The sequence below is a fragment of the Schistocerca cancellata genome, chromosome 4 (genome assembly GCF_023864275.1).
Source record: "Schistocerca cancellata isolate TAMUIC-IGC-003103 chromosome 4, iqSchCanc2.1, whole genome shotgun sequence".
NCBI classification, from domain to species: domain Eukaryota; kingdom Metazoa; phylum Arthropoda; class Insecta; order Orthoptera; family Acrididae; genus Schistocerca; species Schistocerca cancellata.
In genome coordinates, this window is record NC_064629.1 from 471,513,525 (window position 1) to 471,539,382 (window position 25,858).

The window sequence follows — 25,858 nt, forward strand, 5'->3', positions numbered from 1 at the left end:
ACCATTTTTTGATCCTTTCTCGTCCTTGTGTATTGTGTATTGAACTGGGGACCTAGAAACGTCGAAGTGGCTTCGTCCCACCGTAGCCCTCAGTGGTTCACAACCCCACAACAGGCCACAGTAGTCCACCCACCCCACCGCCGCCCCACACCGAACCGAACCCAGGGTTATTGTGCGGTTCGGCCCCAGTGGAACCCCCAGCCCCGGGAACGTCTCATACCAGACGAGTGTAACCCTAAATGTTTGCATGGTAGAGTAAGTATGGTGTACGCGTACGTGGAGACTGTGTTTGCGCAGTAATCGCCGGCATGGTGTAACTGAGGCGGAATAAGGAGAACCTGCCCGCATTCGACGAGGCAGATGGAAAACCGCCTTAAAAACCATCCACAGGCTGGCCGGCACACCGGACCTCACCACTAATCCGCGGGGTGGATTCATGCCGGGTCCGGCACGTCTTCCCGCTCGGGAAGCAGCGCGTTAGACCGAGCGGCTAGCCGGGCGGACTTACTCATTCTTACTTGGCTAAATAGCGACGTGATGCTATAAGCATTGCGACTGAGACTCCTAACGATTACGGGAAGTATGTTAGTTTTCTCAAAATTTCCCTCTTATGAAATTGATCAGACTAACAAACCGTAGTCGTTAGAGGGCTACCGATCACATATGAGGAAGAGATTGTTCGAATGTTCAAATGTGTTTGAAATCCTATGGGACTTAACTGCTAAGGTTAACAGTCCCTAAGCTTACACATTACTTAACCTAAATTATCCTAAGAACAAACACACACACCCATGCCCGAGGGAGGATTCGAACCTCCGCCGGGACCAGCCGCAGAGGAAGAGATTGCTCTTGAATTAACGAACCAAGGATATCAAAAAAGTTCTGTAGTAAAAATGCATTCGCCATATGACAAACGACCATATCCCTTGTTCTTAGTAATATTAACTCGTATTGTTAAAGCTGCAAAAGTTATGTCGCATTTCAGGTCTAACTGTGGAAGATCACATGTTCCCAAACTTTGTCATAGGTGTCAAAGATTTAATCATTGGTTAATACATTGCAATGTGGAACCGCGTTGTGTAAAGTGCGCTCAAAATCAGCTCATTTCAGACTATAAAAATCCCAGAGACTCTCCAGCCTTTTGCTTTAGCTGTGGCGGAAGCCATACTGCGTCATACAAAGGTTGCGTTGCTTACCAGCAACTACGCTAGCGCCAGCACCGCCAAGTAAATACATTCGCGCAGCAGGAGCCATCCCTGCTGCCATAAACAGCTGCCAGTGCCAAACAAGACACGCCCATTCCGGCTGTCCGGCTGTCCTCATTCTCCAGGAGGTATACATCATATGCCGACATAACGAAAGGCACTCTCCGGCAACTTTCAGCTAACCAGCACCTTCTACGGCCAAACTTGAGTTCTCCGTAACTGTTACATACTTCAACGCCTCCTCGCAGAGATTATCACAATGCCATACCTAATCTAATAAATATTTTACAAATGTTAGCGCATTCCAGAGGAAATGACCTCTTAAACTGGCTCTGTAGAAGTCTAGCAACAGTCATCTGTTCACCACAAAATAAGTCAATATCAGAAATCTTATTACATCTACTGACCAACAATCCTTAAATGGTAAAAAACGTAGCAGTGGAAAACTTTAAAATCATTTCCTGGAATGCAAATGGCGTAAAGAACAAAGTTCCTGAACTAATACTTTTCGTTAGTGAAATCTTGCCGGCCGGTGTGACCGAGTGGTTCTAGGCGCTTTAGTCGGGAACCGCGCGAACGCTACTGTCGCAGGTTCGAATCCTGCCTCGGGCATGGATGTGTGTGAAGTCCTTAGGTTATTTAGGTTTAAGTAGTTCTGAGTTCTAGGGGACTGATGACCTCAGATGTTAAGTCCCATAGTGCTCCGAGCCATTTGAACCATTTGAATCTTCCCCCACCTATTGATGTGGAGGCCATGCCTAGTGAATCCTGATCTACTTATAGACCCAATTGGCACCACTGTGATTTATCATGACGCTGAAACTATTGCACCAAATGCGCATTAGCGCAACCAGTTTGAGTAGCTATTTTACGAGGTCACCACCTACATAATATTCCCCCTCCCTATGAAGACTGTTCCCTGCTCCACCCACTATCACTACCTGATCCTCCTTCGTAAAATTCCTACATAACTCCCCTATGCTGTCAGTCACCTGAGCCAACCCTGCACTAGGCTTCACAATACTGGTGACCCGGTACTCACTCCCCAACACTTGCTGCAACTGCTGGCCCAGACCTCTACCGTGCGAACTACCTAGCAGCTGAACTTTCTCTTTTCTGTTAGACTTTACAACTGTCCTAGGGCTCCTAACAGCTCAGGACTGCTGCATGTTCCCTACATGTACAGCTACACGAGGCTCCTCTTCACTCAACTCTGACAGTTGGTTAAATCTATTGCATATACGCAAAGTATAACTGTCTGATTACCTCCTCTTCCTAGCTGCCTTCTTGCCAAATGCCAGTTCCCATTCCCCACCACCATTCACCCTCCTCAACCTGTCTAGTTCCTCCTTTGCGCGTTGTAACTGCACCTGAAGGGCACAGATCTTACGCTCCTGCTCCTCTATCACTTATTTCTACTACAGATTCTCCATTCCCAGGAGAGGATCTCGCTAGAATGCCCACTGGCTACCCCACTGCATTCCCCCCAATGAAAATACTTTGAACAAGTCTCACATCGTAACCCACTACTCACCCCACGACAGAGCCCACACTTCTCACTCATGGTAAAATTTTACAGTCACGTTAATTCAGTGTTAAAACTCAGGCATTTTCCCAGTCAGTGGAAGCAAATGGCTCTGAGCACTATGGGACTTAACTTCTGAGGTCATCAGTCCCCTAGAACTTAGAACTACTTAAACCTAACTAACCTAAGGACATCACACACATCCATGCCCGAGGCAGGATTCGAACCTGTGACCGCAGCGGTCGCGCGGTTCCAGACTGTAGCGCCTAGAACCGCTCGGCCACCCCAGCCGTCCAGTGGAAGCATATCAAGGTCATTGTTATACCCAAACCAACCAAAGATCGTAGGTATACCAAAAACTACAGGCCAAATGGTTTCTTATCATCCGTTTCGAAAATATTGGAGTGGGTCATACTTCTCCGACACCACAAAAAATGCAGTGCAAATCAATTTTCCCAAATACGCAGTTTCCGTAAAAGGTGAGGAAAAATGAAGATAAATATGAACATTATAACTTTTGAAAATGCTTAATTTCATTATGAAACTCGATAATAAACGTAGTAGATGAGTTTTGCTATTTGGGTAGCAAAATAGCTGATTATGGCCGAAGTAGGGAGAATATGAAATATAGACTGACAATGGCAAGGAAACCGTTTCTGAAGAACAGACATTTGTTAACAACGAATATAGATTTAAGTGTTAGAAAGTCTTCCCTGGAGGTATTTGTCTGGAGTTTAGCCCTGTATGGAAAGAAAAGGTGGGGTATAGAGGTATAGACAGGTGAGACAAGAAGAGAGTTGGCTGAAGATTATATGAGCAGATCATGTAACTAATGAGAAGGTACTGAATAGAATTGGGCAGAAAAGAAATTTGTGGCCTAACTTGAGTAAAATAGGGATTGCTTGACAGGACACATTCTGAGATTGGTTCAAATGGCTCTGAGCACTATGGGACTCAACTGCTGCGGTCATAAGTCCCCTAGAACTTAGAACTACTTAAACCTAACTAACCTAAGAACATCACACACATCCATGCCCGAGGCAGGATTCGAACCTGCGACCGTAGCGGTCGTGCGGTTCCAGACTGTAGCGCCTTTAACCGCTCGGCCACTCCGGCCGGCACACATTCTGAGACATCAAGCAATCATAAAATTAGTAGTGGAGGAAATTGCTGCAGGTAAAAGTCGAATAGGGAGGCCAAGAGATGAATGCAGTAAAGAGTTTCAAAAGGATGTAGGTTGCAGTAGTTATTCAGAGGTGAAAAGGTTTACACAGGATAGAGTAGCAGAGAGCTGCATCAAACCAGTCTTCGGATTGAAGACCATCACCACCACCACCACAACGACAACAACAACAACAAATGCTTAAAACATTTTACGATCTCCGCTATGTATCTTTTTGTGTATTTTGTCTGAATCGATGCAGAGGAGATACGATAATATTTCCCCTCTTGCACGATATGCAGAAAAAATTGTGCTTGGATCTCAACACTAAGAAAATAATTTGTATTGATCGTATTGCATATTGATGTATGACTCCGTCGAAGTTGATGTTGAGAATCGTCAGTAGTGGAGTAAACAGGTAGAAAGAAACTGAATGTCTTAGGTAAATGCGTAGTCATCATTGATAGTTTTATATTTCGTGCGACTATTGTACAGCATTGAAATTAGTCAGTGAGTTAAGTGGCGCAATAGTTAAGAGGATGGGCTCGGATTCTGTCAAAGGGTGGTTCATTTCGCCACCCGGCCGTTTTGAATTATGTTTTTAGTTGTTTCCTGAAATATTTTCAGTTTATTTACCCACCGTTTCTTTCGATAATGACTCGGCTGGTTCCCTCTGGCTTCTTTATAAAGGTAAAGTTATACTTCCTCTCTAGTTCTCTAATAGTCAACAAGACGTTACGAGTTAATTTTCCCTCTTTCGTTTCAAATGAACGGTAGGATGATGCAATAGAAATAATCTGTTTTTATCTCTATAGTTTTAAATGTTCGTTCTTTAATGCGTTCACAGATGGAGAAGCGCTAATGTCCGAGGAAAAGAACGCACGAACACAGCAGTGAATACGTGTACTATGAAAGTTTCAAGTGAAACTTGGCAGCCATTATGTTCACGTTAGTATTTGATCTTGGTACTTCCCTCCTCTGGTATCGCGTGCTAACATACCGACGGGTCAGGGAGCTAAGCTATGGTCCACGTGGCTTTCGTCATTCCTTCTGTTCAAAAATACACCAAGTCCCTGCTCCAATAACCCGACAGGAGCAAGCTGGTTCGCCAGTGTCATACGAATAGCAAACTTTCAGACGTTTCGGCTGTAACGTAATTCGCTCTGAGTTCCCACACATGTGTACGTTGCTGAGACTCCACCGAGCGAGCTAGTTATATGATAATGTAAGAGCATACAGGAAAAAAAAATCTCATGTTCAGGTTAAGCTATTAGAGGAAATTAATCAATTCGTCATACACCAGTTTTTTTCAACAGCTAATTTTGAGTATTAGGGTGAAAGAGTGAGTTATCTAGTTGATTCATAATTTAAAGGGCTCTTACTTAAGAGGTTATGTGTTGGGGCCTCAGGGAATAACTTCCATGGTATTAGTGGAGGCCTTATAGGGCAGTAATTGTAAGGGAAGACATAGGTTGGAATATACAACAAGTAATGGAAAACTTCGTGCTATTTTTAGATGAAAGGATTGGTACAGGAGAGGAAATCTTGGTAGATCGCATGAAACCAGTTAGAAGGTTGATTTCCAACCCCCCTCTCACCCGCCACTCCTAAAAAAAAAAAAAACTACGCAAGAGATGTAGATAAATATACATACGGTACTGTAGCGTTAAAACATGAGACGCTTGGATATTCTGACGAAAATGTTATTTTCGTGGAGTCCCTTATGCGCATATTTCGCATTAATATTACCTACATGAAAGCAGAAGTAAAAAGGCTCTTATACCTGTGTTACCCACCACGTACACAATTTATTTATGGAAGTTCCAACTAAAGCAATTAATGATACGACTCATGTAGGATTCCTAGAAACTTCCTCTACTCGGAATTATTTAATTCACAGCCGACGGGTGGAAATTACTTTTTAGTAAGAAAAATATCTAGTAATATGTCTACCAGATTATCAGTTTTAAAATAAGCGTATATCACATTTTCGCCGTTCAACGAAAAATAACCGTTGTTAAGTAAAGAGTTTATCCTGAGCTTTCTGAAAAAAATTAATTACTGAAGTAGTACATGGGAAAGATACTGGACTTGCCTCCACGTCGGTCCGTTCCCATTTACGTCTTCCACGATTTCTCTGAACCACTACAGACGAATGCCGGATTATTTACTTAAATGCCTCATGGCCGCTTCTCACTTCAATTTTGCTAATGTTCTGTTTCTGGCGATTTCAACAATGACAAAAGGTTTTACTCTTGTATTCCTTATCCGTTTCTTATTAAGTAAATAATGTTGTTAAGATCCGCATTCACTAAATCCGCTCTTAAACATCAACGATAAAATTTAGACTAAGCTTACGAGACCTCATAGCTCTTATCTTCTGTCTTCAGCTATAGAGACAGTTCCGTACTTTTAAAAATTTAATTTGAACAAAGTAACATCGAAAAATATTGCTGAGTATTTTATTGTATCCTCACTGTTTGGTGCCGCTGCAGGAGTAAAAACCGAACTCGTATAAGGCAGAGGCATTTAAAAGTAGTTTGGATTTCACGCAACTGTGTTAATCACTTAAAGCATCAGGCAGGATTATTAACTAAACGCCACGGTCGATCTTTTTTTCCGATATACTTGAAATTAATAGTTATCGCTTCGATTCTCTGGAAGGGACTCTGATTTGTAATTTCAAATGTCTAGAAAACCTGCTGTGACATTTTTTGAGAAATGTTGACAGGGCTCTTTGCGTCAAGAGGAAATGGCTATAACAGCATACTCCTTTTGTAGGAAGCAGAAGCTGAAGTGTGGCCAAGTTGCTTGGGCTGCTCGCCTTTATGAGTGTCACATCCACAGTTATGACTGGTTCTACATGATCATCTAGAGTGACGCTGACATTATCCTACATTTCAATATCGAATAGGCATCTCACAATAACGTAAGACAACATTTTATAGCCGATTAGAATACTCCTTTCGTTTTATTCCATGGCATCGTATAATTTTGAGACGTATCTCATGGTGAGCTGATATCCAGTGATATCTACTTATATTGGGTCCAAGTACAGAAGACAGCCTGGCTCTCCCATTTCTGGTACCTTCTGCTAGACCAGAGCTGTTATAATGTCTCTTGTAGACGACCGAGAACTGCAAGTTTCCAGAGAAATTTGGTGTATAAGTAAACTTGATTTGGACTTTTGAAGGCCATATTTCCCCACAGTAAAGTTTCCCTTTTCATTACTGAGATGCAGAACGGTGGTCTCGATAGTCAGAACTACAGAATAAATTCATTCGAACTTTTAGAAGCTCGGAAAGTGATTTTACATGGTATAGAAATGTATGCTAGAAATAAAAAGCGCAGTCTAGATGTTCGTGATTAAGGTTGAGCGAGTCCACATAAGCGGCTTTTACATTAGAAAGGCGTAGTTGGGATTCTAACCTTTGGAAGATCTTTTTTTTTTTAAAGGACGTCATATTCGGTGGTGATTGTAGAAATTGTTTACTTCGCTATTGCAGTTTCGGCCTGTGGGTACTGTAAAATATTTTGCTTCAACACATGTCGGAGGATTTTAAAGTCGGACATGTGCTGAACCAAAATCTTGCAGTACCACTTGAAAATGGCCCAAAGGACGAAACTGCGATACCGAAATAAATAATTTCTGCAGTCAACGGCGAATATGATGCATTTAAAAAAAATTCTACATGACCGTGAACCTTGACCATGAACAGTTTGGAAGATCTGGTTATTGGGACGCAGTATAGTCGTCTGTCACAAAACTGAAAAAATCCACAAAGATAAAAAGTTTGTCGTCAGCTGAACAAAAAAACCTTTATTTGGTTCACTTTTTATCTTTGTGGAAATATTCTGCAACTGCTGAACTATAGCTATGAACAAAATCATAAACTGAAGAAAATATGATGAAGATTCCCTGGGGAAATCAGAAACACAGTGGAAGTAGCCCAACGTAGAAGATTCAGTGAGGAGCCCCTCTTGTAGCTGTGTTGCGCTCCTGATAGGTAAGGAGCTCTATAGTTAGGAGTGGCGTTCACTATATTGGGGCACCTGGAGAAAACGCGACCTGTATCACATGGAACATGAACTTTTCTCTTTTTGTGGGTACGGACAGCCGTTACTGTGTGAGATATGGGAATTGCTATATAGTTAGTAGCGTTGTAAGAAATAGATTACCATCTAATGATAATTCAAGTTGTCCAACTGCAGTGGACTAGGAAATGATACTTCTAATAAACAGTAAGTTGTAGCTTCACGTACAAAATTCTCAATTTGCCCGTAGTGACACCTCTTTTTACACATTATGTTCCCTATGAGGTTGACCGTACTGGGAAAGCAGGGGAGGTGGGCGGGAGGTGCTTATATAATGATCAGACCTAGAAAATGCAAATAGACGGCCTTACAAAAAAAGCGAAGCAGCCAGAAAACATAGTCAAATGTCAATTTAATTTCTTACACATACACACCGTTGGCTGGTGCGTAAACGATTATAGGGGCAATTCTTTGTGACAAGTAGAATGAGCGCCAGAGTACGTTAGTATTGTTCGTATTTAGTGTTGTTACCAGGGCTGTTAGGGTGTGTCATGGGGCTGGGAGAGTCAGTTGTTGAGTGATCACTATGAAGGACACCGAGATGCCATGTACTCGTGTGAGACAGCGTTATCAACACCTGACAAAGTTTAAAAGATGCCTCATTGTAGGTCTCCATAGGTCGGCTGGCCGAATCGTTCAGTACTCAGACTTGTGAGACATTTGTGTATGACAGTGGCCCGATGCAGAACAGCATGGGTACATGAAAACCAGCCTACTCGCAACAAGGTTTCCGGTCGACCACATCCGACCACCACAAGGAAGGATCGCTGTATTATGCACAAAGCACATCGCAACCACTTGACGTCTGCCATTCGACAACAAGTAATGCAGTCCATGGAACATTTTGTGTCATTCTGCATCATCGGTCAGAGGCTACCAGCAGCCGGAGTAGGGAATTACCATCCCACACTTAGGCTGTCGCTAACACAACACAAATGGCTGCGTTTGAGGTGTTATCGTGACCGGGAAGCCAATGAATAGCGTCGCATTGTTTTCAGCGATGAATCGCGATTCTGCGCTACCGCGGGTGGCCATCGTCGCTGAGTATGGCAGCGACTTGGAGACAGATCCCATTCTTATATTGTGTTGGAGGGGCACAGCGGTGTTACTCCTGGTGTCAAGGTGTGGGGAACCATTGGGTTGACTTCAGGTCATGGGTGGTAGTGACTGGGAGCTCTGACGGCACAGCAGGTGTCACGAACACCCTGTATCCTCATGTGTTACCTCTCACAGGATATCACCACGGTACCATTTTCTAACGGGACAATGCCCTTCAACGCAAGGAACGTGTCTCTATGAACTGTATGTGTGATGTCGAGTTAGACTTACTCCCGTGGCCAGCAAGATCTCCAGATCTGCCGCAAGCATGGGACCAGCTCAGACGTCGACTTCCTTCTAATACCAGTATCCAGGATGTCAAGGACCAGTTAGAACAGTTGCGGGCAATCTTGCCACAGGAAAGGATACAACGGCTCTGTGATACCTTTCCCAGTCGAATCAGTGCATCCATCCAGTGCAGAGGGGGCGCAACGTCATACTGGTAAATGAGCTCATACTGCCAAGTTCTTTATAAATTGCCTGGATATCGTAATCACTGAAGTACCATCACATACCCTCTCAACCCGTCAAGTTTCATTTCGTTTCCTCCTCCCTTTCACATTCTTGTCAGGCAGATATCGCCAACGAATCTGGAATAAGGTACTTTGGCGCGAATCCTTCTCATGAGGCCGACGAGAAAGAAGAAGGAAGAAGAACGAAGAGCGTGGTATTAGCAATCGGTAGTCTCTATGAATGAGTGAAAGCCAGGATGGCCCATATACCGAACGACGCAACCGGCAGAGACGAACAGCGTATGTCACAAAGCGGCGCCCATTTCAAGAAAATGTTCGTGACCCAGGGTAGTCGGATCTGTTTCAAGACAATGTACTTACTTTGTCAATATGTGGCTCTCTAAATACTTTTCGTGGCGATCTACTGTAGATGTATATCTCACCAATTCTCTCGGTCAGTCTCTCTCTTCCTCCCCCCCCCCCCCCAATCTCTCTCTCTCTCTCTCTCTCTCTCTCTCTCTCTCTCTCTCTCTGTGTGTGTGTGTGTGTGTGTGTGTGTGTGTGTGTGTGTGTTTGAGAGAGAGAGAGAGAGAGAGAGAGAGAGAGAGATTGGGGTGGGGGGGGAGGAAGAGAGAGACTGACCGAGAGAACTGGTGAGATATACATCTGTGTGTGAGAGAGAGAGAGAGAGAGAGAGAGAGAGAGAGAGAGAGAGACAAAGGAGTTTGTATGGCGTTACAAATAAACAAAACCTGCAATACGGACAATCACACCTTCCTATTTTAAATCTAGAAGTAACTAAGAATGCAGAATTAATCACAATCAGTGCACTCCTGAAATTTCATCCAAGATAAATGATCGATGTACGAAATTTATTTTTCTGAATCTTTTCTCAAAGATGTTGCTCTATGTTCCAGGCGACCTGCGAAGACACTTCGACCAGTTCTTCCCTGGTTGCAGAAACAAAGTCAGGTAATATAAATTAGAATTACTGGTCAAATAGATCACAATATCACCATTGTTGCCAACATGAAAATCGCAGCGTCTAGTTTTTACCAACTCGCAACGAATTTTATGCGCTATATATCGGTACAATTATGAACACACTATCTGATCAAACAAATCCAGACACCTATTATTGGACGTTAATATGGAGTGTGTCCGTCGTTCGCCTTCATGACAGCTTGAACTGTGCTGGGCACACTTTCAATGAGGTATCTGAATATCTGTGCAGGAATGGCAGCACATTATTCTTCAAGAGCCGAAGCCAGAGAAGGTAGTGATGTTTGACACTGGGGTGTGAAGCGAAATTCACATTACAACTCATCCCAAAGGTGTTTCATTGGGTTTAGGTCGGGACTCTGAACGGGCTAGTCTATTTCTGGAATGTTGTTGTCCACAAACGAATACCTCACAGATGCTGCTTTATTACAGGGTGCATTGTCATATTGATACAAACAATCAGTGCCTGCGCACTGTTCCTCTACTGTACGCAGTACGCAATGATATAAAATGTGATCATATCCCTGGATTTATAGCTTTCATAAGCGCAGTAACGGAACCACGCCTTAACCATTTAAAACACACCCCTACTGTAACACCACCTCCTCCCTACATCACTGTTGACACTACACATGATGGCAGGTAACGTCCTCCAGGAATTCGGCAAACCCAAACTCTTCCATCTAACAGCCAGAAGGTGTAGCATGGTTCATCACTCGAAATAGCTCTTTCCAGTCATCCACTGTCCAGTGGCGTCACCCTTTACACCGCCTCAAGCTTCGCTTAGCATTGCGAGGAGGTGCTCGACCATTGTACCGCCTTCCTAGTATCCTCCTACACACTGTCACTGGACTGTTGGTAACACTTTTGAACTCACGAGTCATTCTTTCCGCTGATTTTCTGCGATTTTTCCTACTACCCTCGGCAATGATCGACAGCACCTGTTCCCCCAACAGTCGACCTGGGCAGCTTAAGAAGGTCTGAAATGTCCCTGATGGACTTGTTACTCAGGTGACATTCAATGAATAGTACACGTTCGAGGTCAGTGAGCTCTCCCGACCGTCCCTTTCTACTGTTACTGCTTCTTTTCTGACAACGCAATATTCCCTGGTTTTATATTTTTGTACTTGCGAGTCCACCTCTAGTTACATGTAGTGACCAGTTACGCACTATATAGAAGTGCTCAGATAGTGCATGTCACTAATGTCGCTATGCGAGACGTATGACGTCTTGAAGAATGACTGATGTAATCAATCGTGGAGAAGTAAGATACGCGTTCATGGGAAAGAAGAGTGACAAGTTTGTGTGTGTGTTTTATACTTACAATTCAGATGTAGTATCACACACGCTGATCTAATGGATGTAGGCTACAAACTTGAGCGCTGAATTAATTTTATTCCCTTTCCGGCTGGTCCTCTACAAACAGTAAGACGAATGTAGAGTTTGATGCGTTAAATAGACATTTCAAAGAGTTATAAGCTGAAAACGAAGTTACTGTCAAATAATCCATCCATTTAATAAAAATAAATGTATGTATATACGTACAAGGGCGTGCTGAAATATAATTCCCCTGAATCTTTTATGTGAGGGCTCTTAAAGCTTTTTAAATAAAACATACGTTATTAACACTATACACATCTGTTCTTCATGTATACGTATTTGCAGTCCGCTAGAGGGCTCCGAATTGTAGCGCGTAACATGGTGGTGTGAAACGTAGCTACGTTGGTGCGCGAGACGCAGCGTGCTGTAATCGAGTTTCGAATATGAAGAGGCCGTCCACACATGGAGTATCCTATTCTTTAGCATGACAATCCTATGCGAGACAAGACACGAACACTGCGACACCTGCTACAGCTCCACATCTTGTGTTCTGTGTCATCGATTATCCTCCGTACAGTTCTGACTTGGCCCCATTAGATTTTCATCTATTTCTAAAACTTGAAGAGCACCTTCAAGAGCTTCACTTTGACCGTGATGAAACAGTCAAGCAGAGGTAAGATTGTGGCTCCGTCAGCGAAGTCAACATTCTACAGTGGCGGTATCAACAAACTGGTCTCTCGCTGGGAGAAATATGTTCGTCGTCAGGATGACTGTATAGAGAAATAAATACGTAGATATGAAGAATGAACATGGTGAATGTTAATAACGTTTGTTTTGTTTAAAAAGCTCTAAGAGTTTTCACATGAAAAATTCGTAGGCATTACTTTTCAGCACGTCCTCGTATGTACAGTATATATGATTGTATGTATGTTCCACATCTCCTACTAAACCACGGGACCGATTTAAACCAATCTTGGTGCACATACCACTTACAGTCGGGAAAGAACCTCTGTGGAGTAAGAACCGCTGAGGGAATAAAAACCACATACCTATCAAAGTGGTTGCGGTGGGGTGAAAAAGCAGTTCAGATATGTCCGACAGAACAGACATATATAATAATATATATGCTCCTTGACGGTAACGATAACTTGAGGGCGGATGCACACTACGTCCGAATTCGGGCGGGAATCGAGTAAAGCTGCGGGCGATGACGATAATGGATGGTGGATGGCACATGTGTAGTGTGTGACAAGTTGAGAATTTGGGTTGGAAGGAAATCGTGTAGGGATAGCCGAAGCGGTTGAGGCGACTGCTCGCGTAAAATGTGAGGTGACATCGAAGGTATCCGAAGAGATCGTTACTTTATAACGTATTAATATTTGAGCTTGGTGTATGGCACTGCTTTCCTGGAGGAAAATGGACATATGAAGGAACTTAATGTGTTACATACGGGACAGCGGCCGGTCAGATATTTACCAAGGAAATTCACAAGATAGCAGTATGTTTTCAGAAGTTGTTATTTTGTTTACACGACCAGTTTCTGCATATCTTCTCAAGTCCTCGATGTACACATTCCACAAAAAAATCACTGAATCCATGTATTGAGGCTCCAGTTATGCTGGCATTAATGTGCATGATTCTCTGGACTTGGTGTGAATAGTAGCCTGAAGATGACATTAATGAGATAACGAAACTGGGCGTGTAGGTAAAATAACAGCTTCTGAAAACATACGACTGTTTGGTTAATTTCCTTGGTAAATTAATGTGTTATTGTGAATTTCGCGCCTGATAATCGGATGCACTCTGAAATTTGCATTAGGCATTTTTTCTGAAAACGAAGCTTATTTAACCTGAGGACTGCAGAGACACAATAAGCCAAAGGTCACACAGTGCTAAGTGGCGGAACATGAACACCATAACCGACATATCTTCTTTGCGAACCCACAGTAAGCATAGGAAAATGTCGTACTTCATGTTAGTGATCAATGCGGCAGATCTACGATAGAACAATAAAAAAATAGTTGCTTGTTTGCGGTTGTTCCGCTGTTTTCGCTTAATGTGTTGTGTATTTGATGTTTGATAAAATACCTTGTTTTAATTGAACTATGCTTTTCATCAGTATTTGCATAATTTCTTTCTCTGAAAGCTTCTAAAGTAAGAAAAAAACTGTTTCTCTTGTTTTAGACTCCTTGACAATACAGCTGTCAGACTCTTTCTTACTTTAGCCTCTGTCAGCAGTTGGGTGATACTAATTAGGCACCACTCTTCACACAGGAAACGGAGTGCCGGAAAGGACACAAGATGCTGAGTTTTATGGAGAGCTTCTGACCGACGAAAAATTTCAACGAAGGGCACGAGAAAATGATGAAGATGGGCAGCCCTGCGGTAAGTTAAGGGAACTAATGCAGTATGTTGTTTGTTACAATTAAGTGAAAAATTGGAAGCCTCTTACTCACTAACACTGGTTAAGAGCAAAATGGAATTGCATGGAGTTTCTTGGTAAGGCCTTAACGGAAGTGGTTTGGCATTGTCTTGTTCGGAATGTGGGTGAAATGTCAAGTTTGTATCGCTTGGGTGACTGTAATGACTCCTTGTGAAGTGTACAGATCTATTTGTGTTGTTATGAGTAAGGATGGAGTGGAGGGAAGAAGGAAGCTGAAACCTGATGTTAGCTTGGGATATTAGACTACGGTAGCTCTAAGCAGGCCGTTCACTCCATTAGATACTGCGTAGAAGTTTGTGCTGAAGTGGGAAACACCTTAAACCGTTTAATAATGTCATTGTTCGTACTACATTTAATACTTTCTTTTGATGTTTTTCCTTGAGTTATAAATTATTCAGGCTATTTACATTGCTGGCCAACATTACTATTAGTGTCGAAAATTTATTCTGCCATCATGATTCGAAGGAGGTATCATCGGAACGAGAGTTAGCACATAAGTATTGATGAGTGACCTGAGCAATGGAAGCAGATAATCATTCACGACTATCTCCACCAAGTTCCCCACAGTCGTTCTGTACCTCTAGAACGAAACTGTTCTATGTCATAAATGCCACACACAATGTATAACATCTCTCTCTCTCTCTCTCTCTCTCTCTCTCTCTCTCTCTCTCTCTCTCCCTCTCTTGGTGAAATGGGACTAAGTGACACAGATATAAGACACTATTTTATCAACATAGTCATCAGATCTCTGATAGCAAAGTTCTATCAATAATTCAATATCTCGCCTGTAGAAATCCTCCTCTTGGTCAAAGAGCCATTCAAGAACAGCTGTGTGAACGTCCTCAGCGTTGGAAAGTCTCTTTCCTCTCCAAATGTTCTTTCAGCTTTCTGTAAAGGTGGAAAGTGAATGGTTTCAGATCTGGACTTCTCGCTCAGCATCACCCAAGCCTGTGCAGCCTTTACATTTCGTTACGGCTGGACGAGACAGTGCAATTGATCCATATACGCCAGAATTTCACGGGTAATCTGTGCGCAATTTAGATATTTTCCCTCATAAGAATCGTTGTGTCCCGCGTACTTCAACTTTGAGGTACGTTTAATTCCGCGTTACTGTTCGGCGCAATGTCCCTCCTCCTATATGTAGTGGGCTGTTAAGTACACGCTTGTATAGTGTGTATGACTATCATGAGATCTTTTGTTGGGAGGTATTATATTTATATTGTTATGAGTTTGAAAAGAAAAGAAGGAGAAAGTTGAAACGCAGTACTAGCACAGAGTTTTACTGATCTTTAATAGTAAAGGGCGAGCCTCCGATTGTAGTGTTTGCATTCTGCAAACGAATGAAAATTAACACTGTTATAAGCGTTGATTCAATTAGACAGGGCACAGAAGTTTGGGATTTGAGCCATAAAATTTGCATAAGCTCTAATGACCAAGAATTTTACGCTACCATCTCTCCTCTCCTTTCGAGAAAACATTAATAATTAAAACCTCTTCCACCACCAGGAATTTAGCCGGTTAAATGCAACCTCTATAGCCTGTTACAGCGGCCTCTGTTAGGGAGGAAGTTACAATTAAATATGAGCGAAGGAGGTTATCATCGTGATCCTCATTACGAATTATGTATACTTGCCCTCGGCAGTGTATAAGCCAACTACCAACTGTTTCATTGATCGTCCCAAACCTCTGAACGGGAACCCTATCCTCTGGAAATGATGATATTTAGCCTACCGGAGAAAGTAGTAGTCACCCCCTTAGAAGTATAGAGTGGTCGAGTTGGAGCAATGTAGATGGCGTTGAACTGCTACGTGCCCATCATGTGATCATCCTCCGCTGACGTATGTCACGGAAGTGAAGCGGTGTGTGCGTTCCGATCAGTTATACGGAGTCAGCACAATTACACAGTCCACCGCCTATGTAGAGTCCTTTTAGCTACAAGTATGCCGGAATCTTATTGACAATGTCATTATAGAAACGGGGATTAGCGATCACGATGTCATATTAGCAACTATGGTTGCGAAAATTAATAAATCAGTTAAATCAATTAAGAAGGCTAGTAGAGTTTTTCTGCTAGATAGTCCAGATAAGAACTTCTTAGCATCTCACTTAGAGAGTGAACTGACGCCACTAAGTTCCAGTAAGATGGACGTAAGAGGATTATGAGCAAAGTTCAAGCAGACGGTAAATCGTAGTCTGGAGAACAATGTGCCTAGTACGAGGGTAAAGGATGGAAAAGAACCACCATCGTTTAATGACGAAATTCGGAAGAAGTTGAGTAAGCAGAGGATTCTACTGACGCCAACATACATTGCGCTTAAGGACCAGGAAAATAAGATGCGAGGAATTAGGGCTGATACGGAGGCTTACAGACAATCGTTTTTCCCTCGCTCTGTTTATGAATGGAACGGGAAACGAAATGACTAGTAATGGTACAGGGTACCCTCTGCCGCACACTGTACGGTGGTTTGCAGAGTATCTATGTAGATGTATGAATCGAACCCAGGACCGCGTGATCCAGAGGCAGCAACGCTAGCCACTCGACCACGAGAAGCGGACGACGTATATGTACACTACTGGCCATTAAAATTGCTACACCAAGAAGAAATGCAGATGATAAACGGGTATTCATTGGACAAATATATTATACTAGAACTGACATGTGATTACATTTTCACGCAATTTGGGTGCATAGATCCTGAGAAATCAGTACCCAGAACAACCACCTCTGGCCGTAATAACGGCCTTGATACGCCTGCGCATTGAGTCAAACAGAGCTTGGATGGCGTGTACAGGTACAGCTGTCCATGCAGCTTCAGCATGATACCACAGTTCATCAAGGGTAGTGACTGGCGTATTGTGACGAGCCAGTTGCTCGGCCACCATTGACCAGAAGATTTCAATTGGTGAGAGGTCTGAAGAATGTGCTGGCCAGGGCAGCAGTCGAACATTTTCTGTATCCAGAAATGCCCGTAGAGGACCTGCAACATGCGGTCGTGCATTATCCTGCTGAAATGTAGGGTTTCGCATGGATCGAATAAAGGTTAGAGCCGCGGGTCGTAACACATCTGAAATGTAACGTCCACTGTTCAAAGTGCCGTCAATGCGAACAAGAGGTGACCGAGACGTGTAACCAATGGCACCCCATACCATCACGCCGGGTGATACGCTAATAAGGCGATGACGAATACACGCTTCCAATGTGCGTTCATCGCGTTGTCGCCAAACACGGATGCGACCAGCATGATGCTGTAAACAGGACCTGGATTCATCCGAAAACATGACGTTTTGCCACTCGTGCACCCAGGTTCGTCGTTGAGTACACCATCGCAGGCGCTCCTGTCTGTGATGCAGCGTCAAGGGTAACCGCAGCCATGGTCTCTGAGCTGATGGTCCATGCTGCTGTAAACGTCGTCGAACTGTTGGTGCAGATGGTTGTTGTCTTGCAAACGTCCCCATCTGTTGACTCAGGGATCGAGACGTGGCTGCATGATCCGTTACAGCCATGCGGATAAGATGCCTGTCATCTCGACAGCTAGTGATACGAGGCCGTTGGGATCCAACAGGACGTTTCGTATTACCCTCCTGAACCCATCGATCCCATATTCTGCTAACAGTCATTGGATCTCGACCAACGCTAGCAGCAATGTCGCGATATGGTAAACTGCAATCGCGATAGGCTACAATCCGACCTTTATCAAAGTCGGAAACGTGATGGTACGCAATTCTCCTCCTTACACGAGGTATCACAACAACGTTTCACCAGGCAACGCCGGTCAACTGCTGTTAGTGAATGAGAAATCGGTTGGAAACTTTCCTCATGTCAGCAAGTTGCAGGTGTTGCCACCGGCGCCAACCTTGTGTGAATGCTGTGAAAAACTAATCATTTGCATATCACAGCATCTTTTTCCTGCCGGTTAAATTTCGCGTCTGTAGCACGCCATCTTCGTGGTGTAGCAATTTTAATGGCCAATGGCGTATGTTCGAATTCCACGTCTAACAACTACTCACAGACGGCAAGTGACAACACTAACGACCGGCCGGAGTGGCCGAGCGGTTCTAAGCGCTACAGTCTGGAACCGACCGCTACGGTCGCAGGTTTTAATCCTGCCTCGGGCATGGATGTGTGTGATGTCCTTAGGTTAGTTAGGTTTAAGTAGTTTTAAGTTCTAGGGGACTGATGACCACAGAAGTTAAGTCCCATAGTGCTGAGAGCCATTTGAACCATTTGAACAACACTAACAGTTGAGAGTGTACTCGTATGATGCGTATCGGGGATATGCCGAAAACGGTGTAATCGTTATAATGCAGAAAAGGATTGATTTTTTTGACTTCTGAAAGGGCTTGACGTTGGCTTTCGGGCCAAGGGTGGAAGCATTTCCGAAACGTCTAAGTTTGTGAACTGTTTACGTGCCGCCGTGATTAAAGTATGCCGTGCAAGGTAAAATGGCGTTATCCAAAACCTGTGCCGAGGTAACTATGGTCAACCACGCACCACAGATGACAGGGCTGAAAAACGACTGCAGTGATATGTACGGGCGAATTGACGTGGAATGTTTGAACAACCAAGGAGCTACCAGCATTGTCTCCTCATCGACTGCTCTCCGAACGTTGCTGAGTAGTTAATGGGCCTCCGCAAAAGGCACCTGCTTGATGCACCCATGCTGACTTTAGTTCATTGGCGACAAGGGCTGGAATTTGACCCTGTACCGCAACTGGACGTCCAATGACTGGCGAAAGGTGGCCTTTTCGGATGAATTACGTTTCTTGCGTTTCCGGTGTGGAACGTCTGAGAGTAAACACCCTGAAACAATCGTAGGAGGGGTCTAGGCCGGAAGAGAGAGCGTGATGGTCTGGAGAATGTTTTCGTGGGATTTCCTGAGTGATCTCGCCATTCTGGAATACACGATGGATCAGCAAAAGTATGCATTTATCCTTGAGTACCACGTCCGCCCCTGCATGCAGTTTGTTTTACCTCGGCACGATGGCATCTACCAGTAGGACAATGCAACGTGTCACACAGCTCTCAGTGTACGTGCGAGGTTGGAAGAGCGCCAGGATGAGTTTATCGTACTCCCTTGCCACCAAACTGGGACCACCTCGGTCGGGCTGTTCGCACCATGGTTCCCAAGTCAGGAAACCTAGAGCAGCTGGCCATTGCACTGGAGTCGGGATGGCTCCACATCCCTTCCAGAACCTCACTGACTTTCTTTCTGCGCGTATTGCAGCAATCCGCATTGCAGAAAGTAGTTATTCAGGCTTTTGACTGGTGGTCACATTAGTGTGACTGGACAGTATAGACGGAGTAAAGTGGAGACGTGATAGTAGCGGAAAGAAGCTATGATGTTTGTATGTTCCCATGACTACATCGTGCATTAAGTTGTCAGCTTGGTTGGCATATGAGCGCGGACTGTTCAAAGTGCCTACAAGGAGTGGTGTACTATTCGCAGCCACGTAATGCGACGCAAGAACTTTTTGTGTAAGAAAGAGTTGGGTATTTCGCAAATGGCCATTTCTCCAAAACGACGCACAAAGCTGCATGTTTTCATTTGGTGAAACATCACAGAAACTGGACAGTAGCTGACTTGGGTCGTGTAGTGTGCTCAGAAGAGTCATAGTTTTGCGGCTTTTCATGTGATGCAAGGCGTCAAGTACAGCTACGGCCATTTAGGGGCTTTATCCGCGGTATGTGAAGGGTGCATTTCTGGATGGAGGTGGTTCTATCATGTCTTGGGAGTGTTTTTGTACCATGATTTGGGCGCACTCTTTCGGGCTACCAGGGTGTTTATTTCAATATTCTCGCTGACCAAGTGTTGCCTCTTCTGCATAGTCATCATCTGTTTGTTGACTACAGCTATGTCAGCATACGGTCCTGGATCGATGAACACTCAGGCACGTTATCGCATCTCGACTGGCTCACTAAATCAACCGATCTTAATCTCATGGAAAATGGCTGGGGCTATTTGGAACAGCGTGTACAACGTAGCAGTCCGCGTTCCCACAGTTTTGTAGTTTTATGGAATCTAATCATCAGTGAGAGGCTACTCGTGGGTATGGCATACCTGAAGAAACTCTCTTATTCGACCGAGCGAGGTGGCGCGGTGGCTAGCACAATGGACTCACAATCGGGAGGATGACGGTTCAATCCCGCGTCCTGCCATCCTGGTTTAGGTTTTCCGTGATTTCCCTAAATCGCTCCAGGAAATGCCGGGATGTTTCCTTTGAACGGGCACGGCCGATTTCCTTCCCCATCCTTCCCCAATCCGATGAGACCGATGACCTCGCTGTCTGGTCTCCTGCCCCGAACAGCCCAACCCCAACACTCGCTTATTCACCGATCCGAGGCGGTAATCAAGGCTAGAGGTGGAGTTACGCGGTATTAACGTGATGTCTCCAGGCGGTGACCAGTGTGATTACATTCCTGAAATGTATCTACGGCGTCACTGATTGTAGTTTCTTTGCCACATGAGAACAGAACTAGATTTTTTATTTTTGATAGCTGGCAAGTATTTTGTATGACGAACTTACTAATTTTTCATATTCAGACAGAGCTAGGAAGATCTGATCACCGAAAGAAAGAAAATTGTCGATTGACACACATCGGTTATGTAGTTACGAAATCGGAAAAGAGGCTGAATTACTTTTGAGAAAAATTTTCAGCAAGCAAACAGTATAATGGATACTGTTCACGTATCTGTAACTGTTAAATCTAGTAAGTGAAGGGGATTTTAAAAGTAACAATACATAGGATCAGAGAAAAATTGTGTAACATTAGATATTTTTCTAAGAATATTGCCTGCACCAAATAAATTGAAATGAATGATATCGAGGCAATATTGAATCCTCTGTGTGACTAATGAAATTTTAAAAACTGATGACGGCCATTAGTTAAACATGTTTAGAAAATGCAAACAATTTTATAAAGTAATATATTAGTTACCCGCGCTGAGCGACTCGTTTTCGGATGGTTCCTCTGAAAGGGCACGGCCGACTTCCTTCCCACTCCTTCCCTAATCCGATGAGACCGATGACCACGCTGTCTGGTCTCCTTCCCCAAACCAACCATCGTTTTCGGTATCTACTGTATTGATTTAAAAGCTATAATAATAATATTAAAAATAATAATAATAATTACATACTAACAGCACACATCTCGCTGTCGAATGTCCAGTAATGACAAACAACAATTGAAAAGTATTGTCATCAACTAGAGAAAGCCTATTCCTGAATTGCGTGACGATAATATTTTATAAAGATGTAGCATACCCGACCTGCATCGTCAAAGAACAAGGACATTGTCCATAACTGCACATGACTTTTGCGGCAAATAAAATAAAACTTTTTTTGATAGCAGCAATAACCAAGTCTCTTACATTCTCTGTAAATCTCCACGTATTGTGTTCTATAACACTTACTCGAAAAAAAATAAATAAAATAAAATAAAAACAGAGTAACAGTGAAGAACACAAAAACAATGGTTATGGTTGTTAGCTACCGCGGAAAAGAGAGATACATTTCATTTTATTCAACCGGCAGGAAACGAAATTCCACCGAAGACGTATCGATTGCTTCGCTGGCCGTGCATAACAAGCGTTGAATTGTCCGGGCGGTGCCTTTGTGCTCTGAGGTTTGATATCATTGCAAACATTCCTCCTGGCACTACCAGAAGGAAATCCCCTCAAAGCGCCGGAGGATAAATGGCTCTGAGCACTATGGGACTTAACATCTGAGGTCATCAGTCCCCTAGAACTTAGAACTATTTAAACCTAACTAACCTAAGGACGCACACACATCCATGCCCGAGGCAGGATTCGAACCTGCGACCGTAGCGGTCGCGCGGTTCCAGACAGAAGCGCCTAGAACCGCTCGGCCACAACGGCCGGCTGTACTGGAAGTACGTCGAATTTCGGCTAGTAACACCACTGTTTCAGACAACTGTGGCGCTAGACGTGCTGTTTATGTTAGGAGTGGGTGTTGACTGCAGTGGTTCAGGAAAGTAGATTTTTGTACTGTTGTTGATCACACCGGTGTAAATGAAAATCAGGACTAATCTGGATTCCGTGTAACTCAACAATTCAGCATAACTTGCTGCTTATACTGGTCCAGAACGGACGAATAGTGTCAGTAAGCTGCCGAACGGCGGTGCAGACACACAAGATGTAATTTCGCTTGATAGCAATGAAACTGGGCTGTTAGCTACTGGCAAATGACAGCCTTCTCAACTCTGTTGCCTTTTCTGCTACATGAGAGTAAGTGACGTCAGGGACAGAAGCCTCAGCAGTCATGGCTAGAAGGATACAAGGCGACAGAAGCATCATTATGAACCACATACTGTTTACGAATTTACTAGGGTCATTAAACCGTATGGAATACACTATTGAGGGATATCCGCTCTCGCAGATGACTTTGATCCGTACATAATGACTGTCTTCTTCACGGAGGACCGAATGTTTCACCAATACCAATCACATTATAGTTGTGCTAGAAAATACGAACTTACAGATTGTCGAACTAGATTTGTGACTGGATTCGGGGTATCCCCTCAGATAGAACTCAACACATCATTCTTAACAGAAGGACTTCTAGAAGACAGTACCTAAATGCAGGAAGAAATGCAGAAGACTGGCAGCTGAGCCTGAACGTAAGTAAATGTAACGTATTGTGTGTAAGTATGTTAAGAAATTCACTACTGTTCGATTACACTGCCGGCGTCACTGAAAAAAGTTGTTTTTTAATATACCGAAAGCAGCCCAAAGTCGCGTACAGACTGATTTATTTTAGCCAGCTTCGCTTGTCAGACGCGAGTATCCTCATTCAGATGTCCATTGCCTAGTGACAACACGTTATGAATACCACCTGACGCTATCGTTACATCAACGATGGTTCCAGACAGTTGCATTTAACTACTAACGCGTTGCCACTTTGGTTGTTGTGGACTTCAGTCCGAAGACTGGTTTGACGCAGCTCTCCACGCTACTCTATCCTGTGCAGGCTTCTTCATCTCCTAGTAACTACTGCAACCTACATTCTTCTCAATCTGCCTACTGTATTCATCTCTTGGACTAACTCCACGATGTTGATCCCCCGCGCTTCCCTACAATGCCAAATTGGTGATGCCTTGATGCCTCAGTATGTGTCCTGACAACCGATCCGTTCTTCTAATCAAGTTGTGCCACAAATTCGCCTTCTCCCGTACTCTATTAGTATCTCCTAATTAGTTACGTGATCTACCCGTCTAGTCTTCAGCATTCTTCTGTAGCACCGCATTTCGAAAGCTTCTATTCTCTTCTTGTCTAAACTGTTTATCGTCCATATTTCACTTCCATACATGGCTACACTCTCTACAACTACATTCAGATACTCGATGTTAACAAATTTGTCTTCTTTAGAAACGCTTTTCTTGTCATTGCCACTCTACATTTTATATCCTCCCTACTTCGACCGTCATCAGCTATTTTGCTTCCCAAATAGCAAAACTCATCTACTACCTTAAGTGTCTCATTTCCTAATCTAATTCCCTCAGCATCACCTGATATAATACAACTACATTCCATTACCCTCGTCTTGTTTTTGATGATGTTCATCTTATACCCTCCTTTCAAGACACTGTCAATTCCGTTCAACCGCTCTTCCAAGTCCTTTACTGTCTCTGACAGAATTACAATGTGATCAGAAAACCTCAAAGTTTTTATTTGTTGTCCCTGGATTTTAATTCCTACTCCAAGTTTTTCTTTTGTTTTCTTTACTGCTTGCTCAATACACAGATTGAATAACGTCAGGGACAGGCTACAACCCTGTCTCACTCCCTTCTCAACCGCTTCTTTCCTTTCGTGCCCCTCGAATCTTATAACTGCCATCTGGTTTCTGTACAAATTGTAAACAGCCTTCCGCTCCCTGTATTTTGCCCCTACCACCTTTAGAATTTGAAAGAGAGTATTCCAGTCAACATTGTCAAAAGCCTTCTCTAAGTCTACTAATGCCAAAACGTAGGTTTTGCCTTTCCTTAATCTATATTCTATGAGAAGTCGTAGGGTCAGTATTGCCTCGCGTGTTCCTGCGTTTCTACTGGATCCAAACTGATCTTTCCCGAGGTCGGCTTCTACCAGTTTTTCCATTCTTGTGTAAAGTATTCGACTGCGTCATACATCTTGCTCACCAGATGCAAGAGTTTCGTCATGGCTGGCTCTCCCGAGGTTGTCAGTAGCTCTAACGGAATGCTGTCTACTCCCGGGGCCTTTTTTCGACTTAAGTCTTTCAGTGCTTTGTTAAATTCTTCAATCATCATCATATCTCACTTCTCATCTTCATCTACGTCCTTTTCCATTTCCGTTATGTTGCCCTTAAGTACATCTCCCCTTTATAGAACCACTATTTACTCCTTACACCTTTCTGCTTCCCCTTCTTTGCTTAGGACTGGTTTTCCATCTCAACTCTTGATATTCGTAAAGATGGTTCTCTTTTCTCCAAAGCCCTCTTTAATTTTCCTGTAGGCAGCACCTATCTTACCCGTTACGATATATGCTTCTACATCCTTACGTTTGTCTTCTAGCCATTCCTGTTTAGCCATTTTGCACTTCCCGTCGAGCTCATTTTTATACGTTTGTATTCACTGTCGCCTGTCTCATTACTGCATTTTTATATTTTCTCCTTTCATCGACTGAATTCAATATATCTTGTGTTACCCAAGGATTTCTAATAACCTTTTTACCTTCTTTTTACCTACTTGATCCTCTGCTGCCTCCACAATTTTATCTCTTAAAGCCACCCATTCTTCTTCTACTGTATTGTTTTCCCCTGTTCTTGTCAATAGTTCCCTAATGCTTCCTCTTAAACTCTCTGCAACCTATGGTTCTTTCAGTCTATCCAGGTCACACCTCCTTAAAATTATGCCTTTTTGCAGTGTCATCAGTTTTAAACTGCAGTTCATAACCAATAAATTGTGGTCAGTGTTCGCATCTGCCCCTGGGAGTGTCTTGAAATTTAAAACCTGGTTCCAAAATCTCTGTCTTACCATATATAATCAATCTGAAACCCTCCAGTGTCTCCAGGCCTCTTCCACGCATACGACATTCTTTCATGATTCTTGAACCAAGTCTTCGCTATGATTAAATTATCCTCTGTGCAAAATTCTACCGAGCGGCTTCCTCTTTCATTCCTTTCAAATGGTTCAAATGGCTCTAAGCACTATGGGACTTAACATCTGAGGTCATCAGTCCCCTAGACTTAGGACTACTTAAAGCTAACTAACCTAAGGACAACACACACATCCATACCCGAGGCAGGATTCGAACCTGCGATCGTAGCAGCCGCGTGGTTCCGGACTGAAGCGCCTAGAGCCGCTCGGCCACAGCGGCCGGCTGCTTTCATTCCTTTCCCCCTGTCCTTGTTCACCTGCTGCTTTTCCTTCTCTTCCTTTTCCTAGTATCGAATTCCAATCGCCCATAAATATTAAATTTTCGTCTCCTTTAACCATTCTAATAATTTCTTTTCACTCATCATACAATTAACCACCACGAAATTTTCTTCTTCCTTTTCTTGTCCTTTTGTCCGCCATCAGCG

General features: G+C 43.5%; 2 protein-coding genes across 2 annotated transcripts in view; one reads left to right on the forward strand and one right to left on the reverse strand.

Annotated features, from left to right (window-relative positions):
* Positions 1–25,858, reverse strand: part of LOC126184265 (serine/arginine repetitive matrix protein 1-like) — a 334,704-nt gene that overhangs the window by 109,526 nt on the left and 199,320 nt on the right. The window lies entirely within an intron of this gene.
* Positions 1–25,858, forward strand: part of LOC126183851 (serine/arginine-rich splicing factor 1-like) — an 86,607-nt gene that overhangs the window by 10,199 nt on the left and 50,550 nt on the right. Inside the window, exons 2-3 of the mRNA XM_049926138.1 lie at positions 10,455–10,509; positions 14,134–14,244. Coding sequence (XP_049782095.1) covers positions 10,455–10,509; positions 14,134–14,244 — 166 coding nt within the window. The remainder of the gene's footprint in view (positions 1–10,454; positions 10,510–14,133; positions 14,245–25,858) is intronic.